Source organism: Apteryx mantelli, chromosome 3 (genome assembly GCF_036417845.1).
Source record: "Apteryx mantelli isolate bAptMan1 chromosome 3, bAptMan1.hap1, whole genome shotgun sequence".
In the NCBI taxonomy this organism is placed as follows: Eukaryota; Metazoa; Chordata; class Aves; order Apterygiformes; family Apterygidae; genus Apteryx; species Apteryx mantelli.
The window spans coordinates 57983882-57999134 of NC_089980.1; the positions used below are offsets into that span (position 1 = coordinate 57983882).

The following is a 15253-nucleotide window of genomic DNA, read 5'->3' on the forward strand; positions in this document are numbered from 1 at the left end:
AGTAGATCTGAGTTAAATCAGCCAATAGATCCAGCAGAAAACTATTCTAAACTGTTTTCTTTGCAGGATTAATTTCTGTTGAGCTATCTGGCTGGTTCAGTCTCCCAAGACTACCTAGTTGCTAGACTCAGTGGGAAAAAAAAAAAATGCAGCTGTGAAGGTGAGTGGCTGTAACTGGAGAGGAGATGAAGATATGTATTTTAGTGACAGACAGCTCTCATGGTTTTGGTTGTGACATCAAAATACACCCTTATACTTCAGTTTGATTAGTAAGTCATCCTTAAGTGTATAATGTATTTTCATTATATACGTTTATATTGAACTTTTCTAAGGTTTTTTAAGTTTTGAAGTGCTGTTTTTGTGCATTGAATAACATTCTAATTTCCCCTCAGCACATCAAATGCAGCTTGATATAGATCACAACTAAAATATAAATTAGCAGGAAGTACATAATTGATCAGTGTAATATGTTAGGATCAGGAACAGTATGCCAACTATGTAAATACCTGCATGCATTCAGAAGTTGTGTATTTTCCTGATTAGCTTGAAATATCAAATTACATCAAGTGATGTTCTATTTTCTTCAAGAAGATAGCAATGTAAATGCAAACCAAAATTAGCATTTAAATTAAATATTCTTGCTTGTTAAATTAAATCTTAAATAGGTGATTTGACTAATGATAAGTTTGCTTGTGTTAGTTCAATCCTGAAGAAAGGTAACCTCTGTCAGCTTTTGCCCCTGGATGCCGTTTCTGAGATTACAAGGTTTAGTTGCATCTCTTCTGGTGAATTCTGTATATTGCATGGCATATATTGCCTTTGCAAGGGAATGCCAAGGTCTCGAATTTGGGAGAAGGGAGGTAGCTAGTAGGTTTTCTGACAGTTCCACCTGGAGGAAGCTGTACCTCATGCATTATATACTGGCTGTGATTCTCCTTTTGCACTTTGAGTATATTAGCTTCAGTTTGCCTTGAGTTTTGTTTTTAGAAATAGGGAGGAGTTGCTAAAATATACACACACACACACACACACACACACACACACACACACACTTAATAGCATGCACGCACACACACACATATGTGGGTATATATATACATATATGTGTGTACATATGTGCGTGTATATGTATATATATGTATATATATTTGCTTCTACCTAGCAAAAATGACATGTTTTAAAGCACCCTTTTTGTTCTCTAGAGTTTGAAACTAAAAGAATTTTTTAGCCAGAAATGACTGGCTTACCACCAAACTAGTTCTGTGTGGCACTTCTTTCTAATATCCCTGCATTTCCATCACTCTCTTTATTGTGTAGCTCCTTTTAAAAATCAATAGCAAGCAAAGAAGAAAGAGCTTAAAGCTCATTTAAAAACAAAGTAATTGTGGGTGTTTCGAAAAAATGTGGAAGTTCCTCATAGGTGTAGCATACCTGAGTTTTAAAACCAAGTCTCAGTGGTGACTGATTTCCATGTAATTGTAAAATTATGGAAGAATTGCAGTAGTGAGGTAACTTTTCTTAAGTGTAAAATTTAAATAGGAAAACTAATGTTAATATTTCTTTAACCAAAGAGAACTGGAGAGTGTTTAGCATACAAACTGCTTTTGATTTTTCTAATGCAACATCCCAATCCTGCATTTTCTGAATTTATTGTTTAAATGATAATTATTTGAATGGTTAATTATAACTGATTCTTACCACTGTTGCTTTCTCTTTCGGCATAATAGAAAATTCTGGTTTGCGTTACAGAACTATCTGAACAGCAAATAAAGCACAGATGGCAGGCAGTAAAATAACTCACAGTATCTGCAGCCTGTGCCAATAACTTGTTAAAACTGCTTCTTTCTCTCAAGTTTCCATTTGCCCAAAGTTGCTTTAATAATGGTTATTAAAGAAGTGGAGAGGGAGTGAAAAATGGTGATGCAAGTTATGTTGAAGCTGTTGAAATCGCTCATCCCTCTTCCTCTTCTCTCTCTCTCTCTCCTTCTCCTTACTTTCAGGCAGTCAGGTGACTCTGTTACTTTGTCGTTCTAGTGCTTTGACTGTTTTCTTGTGCCACATGTCCCGCTATGGGATGTTTTTCTTGTGGGGATGGTATGTGTTTGTCAATTCTTGCTATCAAGGATTTTTCCTGACAAGTCTCACCTTGTTTTAGCCTTCCAGTTGGTAGCACTTTGTTCAGGATTTTTTTAGTACATGTTGGCCTGAGTGAGGTAGGGTTTTAGGTGGTTCCCCCCCCCCCCCCAAACTAGAAGTTTTTAAACAAATACGTTTAAAGACTATCTGTTGTGACTCACTTTTAATTTAGTATGGAAAAATAAGAAATCATTATGTCTGCTGTGAATGGAGACAGGAGATGGAGGAGCACAGTATTCCAATAGTAAAAGGTAGAGAAATGCCTCTTGCATATGTAATCACTGTTTAAAGGATGAATTCCTTTGCTGATAGTGATCTCTGGGTTTAATACAGTGAGATAAATGTAATCTGACAGATATGGATACAGAGATGAGGTTTTAGCCCTTAATAGTTATTATCCTGAAAACCCATAGGAGGAAAGCAATGTGTCTAAGCAGCAGTGCTGTATAGGCCAGTAGTAATGTATCATCTGTGCCTGTATTAAAGATGTTCTAATGAGTTCAAGTGTCCTAGTTAATTTGCAGTTTAAATGCTTAGTGTAGCAGGGTATGGCTTCTATATGCACTGTTGAAAATTTAATTTCTAATTACAATCAGAATCAACTAAAAGCTCCAAGTAGTGGAGATAGGTCTATTGACAAGGTACTGTGTTTCTGAAGTATGATGGCATTAACTGAATAGGCAACATGTTTACTAAGTTATTTTTCTGCCTTTTAGTTCCCAAGAAAAGATACAAGGTTGCCCTGCTGGTTTTGTTACATGTTGATTTAGTGAATTAACAGGAACCAGATTCATTTGCAAACAGACTGAGAGGAAACTGTCTAGGTGGGGGGACAGTAGCAGCATTGTCTGGACCATCTTTACTTGCAAGTAGAGGTATATAATATAACCTTTTAATTGTCTTTCTGATATTCTTTAAGAATGACTTTATCAGTGGTGGTAAATGTAGTGGCATGTAGACATTCTTACCTCTAATCATATTAACTTAAACGTCTTGGATTTGCAAAAAGTATAATACCTGGCTATGTAGTGAACTATAGATAAGGTAGTAAGAAGCAGTTAGTGGCAAATGAGTTTAACTTCAGAGAATAATGATGCTTAACATTTTATTTAGTTTTAGTAGCAACAAAGTAGATGAAGAGAGTATGAAGAGGATAGAAGGGATAGAAAAGTCTTGAGTTTTTTGGGTTTTTTTAATCTGAGCACTGAAAGATAGTTTGCATTCAATACATCTAAACTTTATATAAAAGTGTTCAAACTTTTGACTGTTTCCCTCAATATCTTTTATACACATTGGTTTAGATGACTAGTAACTGGAAGTGCTGGAGTGCATTATGAAATAAAACTTTTTAATTACATGTGGTCTTGGGATTTCAAGAATCTTGTCAAAGGAGAGGTTGTATTAAATGGGGACTATGGGATTGATGCTAATGCTGGAGAAATATAATGGGCTGTGTATTCTTAGTAACAAAAACAGAACTGTAAGGCTACAGGAAATAACCACATGTATTAGAAAAGCAGCACAGAAGATCATAGTGCTAGGTGGAAATTTCCTGGGTATGCTGCTAAATAAAAGCTCTATCCAGGCATCCCTCAGGCTTACTGCATATGCTGTTCTTTAAGGTGCATACATTTTAAGAAGTAAATAGGAGAGAAACTGAGGCAAGAAAGTGAGCTTTTTGTTTAAAGCTATGCTTCAAACAGAAATTCTTGCAATTTCTTTCCAGACTTCAGCCTAGTACTGAAGGTAGCACTGGGAATGTAGTCCTCATCCTGTCTGAATTTAGGAGAGCACGCATGCACCCCAAGACTTTGATTTGTCTGAGTATGCTCTTTCCCGTTATTTTTTTTTTCCCCACTTACTGCCCTGAAATACTTCCCTACAGGATAACCTTCAATGCATTCAAAGTAAGGATTGAGTCCCTTCTCTGCATTTCTGTAATAGTTTGGTTCCTTTCCTATTCTTCGCTCTTGTTTTTTACAGGTATCAGTGTCCTGCACTCAACCTTCAGTTCTCTATTTCTTTGAATACAGCAGTTCATAACTCTCACTGCGTTTTTTTGCCAATAAAATTTTAATTCAAACTCACAAGGGAAGGGAATGGAGCAGAGAAAGCAAGTCTTGTCCAAATATCTGTTCTGCTGCTTTATACATCTCTAACTTAAGCTGCTGCAGTTGGTGTCACCTTTTGCTCTCAGTAGCTCAAAGTAAGTGTTATACTCTGTGATTGCCAGAGAGGGGGGAGTTTGAAGACAGAGTGAGGGAAAGGGAGGAAAAAGATAGGCAAGGGAATGACACAGGAAAAGGAGACTGAGAGCAATTGGATGGAATTTTACCAGGGCTTCTGCCTCCTTGCCTAGGCCATGTTCTGTGCCCTCCCCGCCAGAGAGCCGCTGTTGTGTGCAAACAGCAGTGGTTCCATAGATGTTGCCCATTTTGTTTTAATTACAGAGGAAAACAGAATTGGAAAGTACCTTCTGGCTCAGCAGATCCGATTCCATTACAGTCTTGGGTAACTGTGTGATAGATTTGATTTTAAAATGTGTACGGAACATCTTATCTGCAGAGTGTTACACCATAAAATACTGGCAGTATGCTACAAGATTTGTAGTAAAAGACTCCAGCTGTAACTATAATAATGTAGAAAAAGAGCAGGAAAGATCAATGCTATTGCTAGTTTTGACAGGACTATATGTTGGCTTTTATGTCATCTTTTGAGGAGTAAACTGTGCTGTACACCGCAGAGGAGAGCCAAAAGTGGGCTGGAGAAAAGGGGCAGTGTCTTGCAGTGGGACATGAATCTTATGCATGCACACACATCCATAGCTCCAGATCTAGACATGAGTTTAATTGTGAGCATGTGAGTAAGACAGATCAGCCAGGGCTCTGCTATTATTGGTGAGAGCACAAGTGCTTTACACCTACATCTTGTTTCTAGATGAGGCTAACTTCTGTTCTCATAACTGTTCTCAATCTTTGTTTAGCCTAACAAACAAGCCAAGCTTTTCTTATCTATCTAAATAACATCGACATTACAGCTTCCTAATTATTCTACTTCCATTTTCTGCACCTGCTCCAATTTAAGTTCCTGTTCTTGAACATATATGCACAGTTCTAGTTATCTAGTATTTCATTTGAGGTCTTATGCCTTTTACAATAATAATACTTCCCTATTTCTACTAAACTTGCCTTTTTAATGCATTTTAGATTTACATGATCTACTTTTGCAACTGTGAAGCTGCTGTTTCAGTTCTCCTTCTGTTAGCCAGTGTATCCAGACCTTTCTTCTTCCTTCACCTCCACTTCATAGCAGTAGAATTTACTGTCAATCCCTTCCAACCTTGTACATTTTCTAGCATGATAATCTGGTGGCCTTCAGAGTGGGCAGTATCTTCTGACTCTGCCGTTTAGTTCTTGAAATACGCCTTGTGTTTCTTCTCTGAATGCTGATGGGCCTGTGGAACAAACCTGCTTCCTAATGGAGAGCACTAATCATCCCTTTTTATGCCGGTAACTAATTTCTTGAGATCTTCCTTTATACATCTTTATTGCACCTGTATAATGAGACTTTCTAAAAGGCACTCACATCTGCTCAGGTCTGGTGCCTTATTCCTTTTTAAGAAATCGTCTATCAGGGAAAAAATGGGATTAGTGTGACATAACCAATTTGTAAAGTAACTCTGCTGTAATTTATCCTGCCTTCCATATGACTTAATGTCTTTAATTATTGTATTCTTCAAAGTCTATTCAAGATGGTATTTAAGTCAGATTAACATGTCTACAGTCACATGAATATAGATAGTTATAATTATTATAATAAAAAATAGAAAATGTGTTTACTCCTCTTTTATCACAGAATGCCATGACTTTACCGATTATTTGAAGTGGTTGATAGTAGATTTACATTTTTTACATTATTAGCCCTCTCCCCAAAGCGAGGTTGACTTCCTGAGGTCCATTCCAACCTAAATTATTTTATGATTCTATGAGCTACTTCCTTCAGTGTTCCAGGATGAATAACACCTGGATTTCCAGGTTCTTTTTAGTCACATTAGGCATCTTAAGAGTGTAAGGTCTGTTTATCTATATGGTTAAATAGCAATATCTTCATTAGGGATGTTGTTAGACTCCTCATGTATGCTTGCTGCGCTTTTAAATATTTATTTAATTTTTAGGACATGCACAATATCATAGCTTCCAATTTCAATACCACTTTACCACATAGTTATTGTATTTTTTCTATTTTTTTTCTCTATGACTTAAGGATTTTTTGTTTTTATGTACAAGTTGTTGGTTTATATTTTATGGAATTATTCAGAATAAGATGCAATTCTCTTTGTTTCTCAACTGTAAATGGTGGCGAGCATGTGGTATCTCTTATGTTCATGCAGTCCCTGTATCCCTAACATCTTTGACTCTATGATATTGATAAACTTATCTGTGCCCTGATCTTATTGCAGGAGGGTAGAGTCACACTGGGAGGCATTTTAAATCAGAATTGAGCTGAAAATGTTGTAACCAGTAAGAAACATGTGCAACCTTAAATTATTTAGTCAAATGTTTCTGGCTGTAGCACACACAATTTTTGAACAACCATCCAAGACACAGGTTTTTTTGTATTAGTTGGACTGTGGCAAAGTAGCTTTATCACATCTGACTTACTTTGTAGTCTCATTCTCTGTTAGATTTTGAATCATTCAGAAATATCTCTGGTTTTGCTTATGTAAAAATAAATAAGATGTACATATAATTTTCCTGTACTTCTGCCTTCCTAATTTAATTCCTTTTTCTTGTTAGGTTTGAATTTATTTTCAAATGTTCTTTGTATTTCTCCTTCAATATTTTAGCCTGTTTTTGCCAGCAGGAGAGCATAATGTAAATATGAACTTTGTGAAAATATAAAGTCTGAAAAAGTTTAAAGTAAACCAGAAAGTGCTAAACTGGCTCTTACCCAACTTAATATTGGTGGTGTATTGGATTCTGAAAAGGCAGTTTAAAGGATTTTAAAAAGAAGTCACTGCAAGCTGAGTGACAAGGCTAAGCACAGTGCTGTAAAATTGTCATTACGTAAGTTAACAAGAGCTGAGAAGTTGCAGGAGTCACAGAAGGATGATACAGTGAAGGTTGCTATGTTACTGCAAGAGAAGCACTTACAAAGCACTTACTAAGCACTACTCAGCTATGCTGAGCATTTTTACTTCCCAGCTGCTAAGTAATCTGTGCATACTATCGCTGTTTTCCTGACTACCAACCGGAAACGGAAACTTGAATTACTAAGAAACATTGTCCCCTTGTAGGATGAAACTTGGCCATGTGCCAGTTATTACCTTTTGCAAGACTGACTGTTTTTGGTTTCGGTCACATTGACTGACAAGGAATGTCAGGAATTCTGCTGAACATGTTTGAAAGGGAAAAGAAAACAATAGGTCTTTCATTCAAATCTAAAAGAATAAAAACTCTTGCATGAATTTCACTTGTTCTGTTAGTGCTGACTGCGGAGCTCTTAGATTGTCTATACCATTTTGGCCCTCATTTCTGTTCTACTGTGTTAAGAAGGTTGTTGAAGAAGGCATCTGTGTTCTGTTATTTTGTCTGGATTTAATATTACTTTTGAAATACTTGTAAGAGTGTAATTAATCTGTACCACTAAAAATGACTTCTTGCAATTGCAACTGCAAGGTTATCAGTTTCTATTCTCTGTTAGGCAAAGTATTTCTTCATCCACTTTTTTTCTTAGTGGGTTCCCTTATCCTGTGCTTTGCAGTACATATAGTTGGAAAAGATATACAGCACCAGTGACTCTTCTTATTTGTAATTTAACCTTTGATCTCTGTCACCAGAGATCTTTTTAATAGAAAGTTAAAACTAACAGTTACTACCATTGACAGTGACAATAAAAACAGAATATGGGATTAAAATTTGTGTTAATAAGGTCACACTATGATTCTTTGTTCCTGTTATCTTTCTCCTTGTGAGCTCTAAGACATGATTAGCCAGTTCTCCTCTCTTCTTTTTAAAGCCATTTTGTGAAGCTGTGTTACAACATTGCCAATAGTGTGTTAAGATCAAGTCAGACAGAAGTGAATGCACATTGTCTAATGCTGCATCAAAACTGATGATTTGCTCTTTAACAACCATGAAGTTACAGTGGATATTAACCTAACATGGAATAGATCAAAGTTCAGCGTCCCCTTGCTGACTGTAAACTCCTAGGGCAAGCTTACTTCCCTGATAGTCTCCCAACTGCTAGTGATTTGTGGCTCGGGATTTCTTGAACCTAAATCCACCTTTTGATGTACATGCTCTTGATGGAGTTGTCCTCTGTGAATTTGTGTAGGTGCTTTTTAAATCTATGTAAAATAATAGTATTATCTTCTGCCAAAAAATTCCGAAGTTTAAGTATGTATGTGTTGTGTGAATGGCTGGCACGTGCGTCTTTGACTCTGGGCTAATTTGGTTGAATGTTGCCCATTTCTTGCGTTGACTAATTGCGAACAATTATTCCCTATAACTTCATGCCATGAATGATTTCATAGATCCTTTTCTCGGCTGTTTCTTTTCCTGGGTGAAAAGTCCTAGGCTATTTAACCATTTATTGTAGCTAAGGACATGCTGCTTTAAGCGTTCTAGTCGTGTCCTTCTCTATGCCTCTTTCAGGTTTTATTATGTCCTTTTTGAGATGGGAAGGGACCTGAATTGTGTGCCATATTAAAGATAGATATATACAGTGACATGGTGTTTCCTGTTTTATTTTCTAGGTCTTTTATAAAAGTTCTTAACATTAGGGGCTTTTTTTGCTGCTTCTCTTAATTTTTTTATTACTCTAAAATCTCCTTCCAAGGTGAATAGCTATTTTGCAACCTGTCATCGTCTGTGGGGTGTTAGAATTCTGAGGGTTTTTTTAATCTTATATGCTTTACATCTGTTTACACCGGATTTGTTGTACTAGTTCAATGTCTATGTACACAGTTGCAGAAAGAACTCATAACACTGTACATATTTTTCACTTTTATTACTCAGAATAGCTTAGAATCATGAGTAAACTTTCTCATATTTATAAAAATTTTAATAATATTTTCACAACTATTTAAAGTATACAACTATTTGCAAGGTACAAATTGTATGTGAAAATAACAGAACTAGACATTTTGATTTGATTCCCATTGCCATAATTTACAAACTCTTTTGCAGTTTTGTTGCTAGAGAAGATGGAACATGACGACATTTGCAATAAAACTTTGAAGATTACAGACTTTGGTCTGGCTAGAGAATGGCACAGAACAACCAAAATGAGTGCAGCAGGAACTTATGCGTGGATGGCTCCAGAAGTTATCAAGTCCTCCCTGTTTTCTAAAGGAAGTGATATCTGGAGGTAAGAAGTTTGTCTACTGAAAATCATGTTCAGTAGAATCATGTTAAGGTTTTTGAATGAATTTTTATTTGAAATACTTTGATCTTTTCCTAGAATGTTTCCTTAGCTTATGGCGATTTCAGCAGTTCCAAGGAACATACTAATTTCTCAGCATCTACTTCATTTGATTTATCTTTAGTTATTCATGACTTATAATTTGGGGGAAGGAGAGGGAAGATAGCAGAGAAACATATTTTGAAAAGAAAGCAAGATCTGATTAAGAGAAGCCTTTAAAATATCTATTGGTTAAGATACCTAAGTATTTTACCTGGACGCTTAATATAAAAGGCTATGTGCTCTTGATACATAATGTATGACCTATCTTGTAATGATATGTTTGCTTTATATTAGGTCTCTGCAAAGTCTCATTGTGTATAAAGAATTAGGACCAGCCAGTTATTACCTTGCATGTCTGGTAAACAAAAATAAGTTGCAAGCCAGAATTTTGCCATATGTTAACTTAAATTAGTGTTGTTTTTTAGGAATCTAGAAGGTGATCATGTATAAAAGGGAACAGCAGATCCAAACTTTTATATCTGGAGATTGTGCTTCCAGTAGCTGGAATGAGAAGAAATTGTGTTCAGCACATAATTGTTTTAACTTGCTCTCTAATTTGGAAGGTGGGGAACTCCCTATGTTAAGTTTGTGAACTTCTCATTAAAGACATTCTGGTACATCGTATAAATAATATGACTCTTAATACTGATGCTATTTTTGAGTGGTGCAGTGTAGCATACATGTATTGTACAAAAGTAATTTAGACTTTATTTTCAATTTAATTCTGTTTTCTGAATGGGGGAAAGCAGTGATTGCACAACAGGTTTTGAAAGCTGTTGTGCCTCACCCTGAAAAGTCTACATTTTCTTACTTTTCAAAATGTTTCCTCTCTGGAGGATCCAAAGTAGCTATTCAGGGATGGAGGGGAGGACTGCAATCTGTTTTCTTATGCATGTTCTGTGTGGTACAGTTCTTAAGTAGGGTCCTATTTTGTTTAGATGCCTGCTATTCTACAGCATGTAGTAATACTTTTGATATTCTCAGGATGATTCTATTCCTGTAGTACTGTTTTGTGACACTCCTTTTATGTGTCTTATGCCTTGAACTGATTTCTCAGCATGTTGTTTATATCAGTTTGAGTTGATGACCAGCTCAGAAAAGTCATTGGTTTCTTTCCTTTTTTCAACTCTTTCTCTGTTTTTTTCTTTCTTTCCTTTTCTTTTTTTTCTTTTGTGGGGTGGAGGTTGGGTGTAGGCGCTTCCCTAATCAGCTGTATTCCATGCTTAATTACAGGTCCTGTCCAGTCTTGTTGCTGTGATTTTAGGTATCTGAGGGGGTATGCTTTGGTGCAATTGTTTTATATTCTACTGCAACATTAGTTTACATTTTTGGAAACTACAGTATTTCTCTTCTTCGCCTTCTCTCCTGCACGCCTCTCTTGTAAAAATGTAAGTATTTAGTTCAATGATGGAGCTCTAACAGGAGAGGTTTTTAAGTAGAAAGGCTGTGTTGTACAGTATAGTTTAGCCCTTCTTGGCTTCTAAAGATTTTCTGCTTACTGCACCTTGATCTATTCTGTTGCTTATCTTTACTCTTTCTTTAAGAGAAAAGCAAAAAAAGATTGTGAATCTAGTAATACCCTGAATATGGAACTGCTTTTTATTTCAAAAAAATTCAGGTTGCAAAATTGAATAAGGGCTCCCATAGATCAAGAATATGATATAATTGAGGAAAGATCTAAGCTGAAGCTAAACATACCGAGTACTGAGTCTTCAAAAGATGACCTCTCATTGGAAAACAAAAAAAATTACTAGCAGTTGAGGCTGCTCAAGTTTGATCACACTCACATCTAGTGTTCCAGAACCAGCCAGTGCTGGGGAATCTCGTGGGAGTACTTTAGTACAGAGCCTTGCAGGCTGCATTTTCTCAGGTGCCGTCCTAGGTAGCAGTACTGGTGCTCCCCAGGCCGTGCATGTGTACTGTCTTGCTTCCCAGGCAAGAATTGTAGGTATCCTGTTGTTCTTCTTTGGAACATACCTCCAGATTCCCAAACTAGAATTCCAGTCTTTCACCCCTACCCTGCCATCATTCATCACATGCTTTCTAGTGGTATGTCAGTCTTGCTTTGGTGTATAAAGCCAGAAAGTGCAAATATGTCCACAGATTTGCAAGTGATGATGGTGTGTTTCAGTAGTGGCACTTAAGTAATCCCTACCTCTGTTGTACAAGCTCTTGACAAAGCCAGGAAGCACTTAATGTATAGCAGAATTAGCAGCTGCTTTTGCCTGGCACATTTTTATCATTTTGAAGTGATTCATGTAGCAATGCTTGGGAACCTCTGATTTAGAGGATGGATTGTTGAATGATATAAATTTGGAGAGCCTAAATTACCTTCAGTTTGATCAGCTTTTAAAATGTGTAAAAGCCGCAGGCTATTACTGGAATGAGAAATAGCAAGGCTTAAATTACGTTTGATGACAGGAGAATAAATTTCAATAATGAAAATATTCACTGGAAGTGTATTAGTTTGTGGTTTAAAAAATGTATAATTCAAGTGATAATGCCTGTATTTTTGGTCTTTTTCTGAAGATGGAAAAAGAGATAGCTCTTGCTCATTTTAAAAAGCTATTTCTTAGAAGCTCTGTCACAGTATAATGTGATGACTGTATGTGGGCTGGTGGAATTTAATGCACAAAGCAGCTACTTCCATAGCTGTGAGAGTTAATAAGTAGTTATTATCCTAGATAATGATAGACTAGCACTTCCCAAAAACTCAAACAGGGTAGGACTAGAATGTTTGTAGGGTTTTTTCCCCCCAGTTCTGGCTCTTGGTACTTGATATTAAGACCTTGTTTTCATTAAAAGAGGTGCTTTTAGGCTGTTACTGTGTTGGTCTGTTTAAAATTTTACAACCACCTTTTGGCACTGTTGAATACTACTTAGCATTAAAAGTTTGAATTCTAAATATAATTAAACCTAGTAGAATGACAACACTTTTTATGAAAGATGGTTTCTTTTTAGTTAGATTTTTGTTGTTCTGCTTGACTTTAGAAGTCATGCTAAAATATGTATAAAATAGTCTGAACAAGGAGATTCCTTGAATTAAGAATAGTATGCTTGCTGACAGAGCATAAGGCTTGTACTTTCTCTAAACACACAAGTAAGAGGAACTACATGTTCAATAGAATTCCTGAATCATATATAAAATGTGTATGTACTGCCAAAACTGTTGAATCCAATATTGCCAGAAGTACCAATATTTTAAGATAATATTGGAATTTATACTTTTCTCCTCTCCTTTGAGCATGCAAGCAGGTGCATATATTAGCCTGGAAAACTTTTGGAAACCACTTTATTAAGAAGCCCAAGACTTTTCTTGTATTCGTAAATGATATGTTTAGGAGTACAACGTATTTCTCAGCTTTTGATCAACTATTAACACTGTAAATTCTGTAGTTTTCTAAGGTTTTATGACAGGTAAAGTTTCTTAGATAAACAGTACTTAGATAAACAGAACACCAATGTTTAAATGAAAATGCTTGCTATATAGTTATTGCTCACATAAAATTATCTGTTCTGTCAGTGCTTGTGCTGTGTACTGTACTGTTTTATTATTAATTAAGGTGCTGTTGTAAGGTCTTGTACAATGCTGCAAAAGGCAAGTGATGGAAAAACTTCACTAGTGTGTTCACATCTGTAACTGGGGTTGTATTTACTAGTGATAATGTTGGATAGGAGGAGGTGCATAACCCTTACCTCACTAGGGCTGTGCGCTTTCCTCCTCATGTAGTAGGAGATCTTGATCCAGTTCTGTGCAGCCTACAGGCAACTTCTTTACACAGCTGGAGAGGAAGGGCAAAAGCAATACTTTGTATTCTGTTTTTCTCCTTTTGCCTGCTCACTTCACTATTTGAAAACAACAATAGGTGCCCTTTTTTTCCTTGCTCTACACAGAGTGGTTCCCTGCTGGAAAAGTAAAATTACAAGTAATAAAGTTAGCCTTACAAGTAAACCAAGTAAATGTTAGGCTTACATTCCAAAAGGGCTAATTCCTGCTTTCACAAAAATGGCTGTGAAAGTTATTAATTTCAGTAGTATTGGAATAGGAACCCCAAAGCTGAGCAACAGCAACTGGTACGCTGTCTCAGCACTTGAAGGTTGTTTGAACAAGCAGTGCCTATACAAACCCTAAGAAGTGAAAGTAACACCCAGCTTTTCCTCTAGATTGGAGAGCATAGCAGAAATACTTATAATTAATGTTGCTGCAATAGAACTTGCTATGATTTCTGTATCTGATGCTCAGAAAAGATCTTTTTGCACCATCACCTTTCACTAGAGATGTTTTATTTTTTTTAGTATGGTGAAATTAGTTTTGTATATTTAAGCATTTCTCAATCCTGTAGCATCTACTGTGAGAAGTGAAAAGTTAACAGGCAATTTTATATCATACAAGGGACTTAGAAATGCAAACATCCAAACAATGCCATTTTTTAATCAAAAAAAAATTAGTGTATAGGTCTAGGAGGACTGTTGTGAAATGTTTGATGAGGAGTATTGCCTGAATGCTCTGCTGTGAGTTTTGGGGGTTTTGTTGTTGTGGTTTTTTTGTTTGTTTGTTTTTTTGGTGGTGGGGAGAGGGTTGCTTGTTTTCTTATGGTTCAGACTTGTAATTAAAAGTGAGATTTACATGATATTAGCATTTATATAAAAATGACTCTACGTAACATTTTGAATAGGAGTCCTCTAGATTTTTCTCCAGTTATGAAATGACAGTGAACAGGGTGGGGTGCAAGCCAGTCGTCTTAGAGTCATGTCCAATTTGGCTGATCACTATTAGAGGCAAGATGCAGGATGACTGAAGAGGAATAAATTCTTAAAGGCTTTCACCTTTGACATGGGAAATCCTCATGGATTCCAGGACATGGCTGGACAGATACTTGTTTGTTCTTGAGTAAAGCGTGTCAGTATTCACAAAATAACTGTTTAATAATTGCCTTTTGTAGTTATGGAGTGTTGCTGTGGGAACTGCTTACAGGAGAAGTTCCTTACCGTGGCATTGATGGACTTGCTGTGGCTTATGGAGTTGCTGTCAATAAGCTTACTTTGCCCATTCCATCCACCTGTCCTGAACCATTTGCAAAACTAATGAAAGGTATCTATGTTGTTCCTTCCTATCTATTTAAATAATTAGATTTTGGGGGTATGTGTCCTTTCCAAAACACAAAAGTGTTTTGTTTTTCTTTTCACAGCCGTCCAGTGTTACAGACATCTGAACGTGTTTCAGAGCAAGTAATATAGTATTGCAGTATAGTACTTCTTCAGTGGTGACTGAGGACATTTTTTCAGTTTATTGCTCTGGCTTTACAGATTTCCTTTTACATTCAAATTGCATTAATTTTCATAAAATAGATAATATGCTACAGAGCAATACAAAATCAAGACTAGAATCCCAAGGGGAAGAACCACAAATGCCATTTTTTCTCATTTTTTCTTCCTGAGTGCCAGAAATCTTTCTGAAATTCTCTAGAGAGAAATAACATTGCTAATGTCTATTTCCTTGGGTGCAATTTCTTTACCTTTTGGTTACATAAGAACCCCTTCTATGTAGTACTGTTAGTTTTACTATTTCAGATTCTAAAGATAGAGATGAAAAAAATGTGGCTATTCGTATAAAATGAGTCCATTGAATACAGGTAGGTAAATGTCACTT

General features: G+C 36.2%; 1 protein-coding gene across 5 annotated transcripts in view; it reads left to right on the forward strand.

The window, feature by feature from the left end:
- The window catches only part of MAP3K21 (mitogen-activated protein kinase kinase kinase 21), a 63014-nt gene that overhangs the window by 10305 nt on the left and 37456 nt on the right, over positions 1 to 15253 (forward strand). For all 5 annotated transcript variants that reach the window (XR_010883724.1, XR_010883725.1, XM_067293465.1 and 2 more), the window contains exons 2-3: positions 9327 to 9507; positions 14547 to 14695. Coding sequence is in view for 3 of the 5 variants with exons in the window: in XM_067293465.1 (XP_067149566.1) it covers positions 9327 to 9507; positions 14547 to 14695 (330 nt within the window). In the remaining 2 variants the exon portion in view is untranslated. The remainder of the gene's footprint in view (positions 1 to 9326; positions 9508 to 14546; positions 14696 to 15253) is intronic.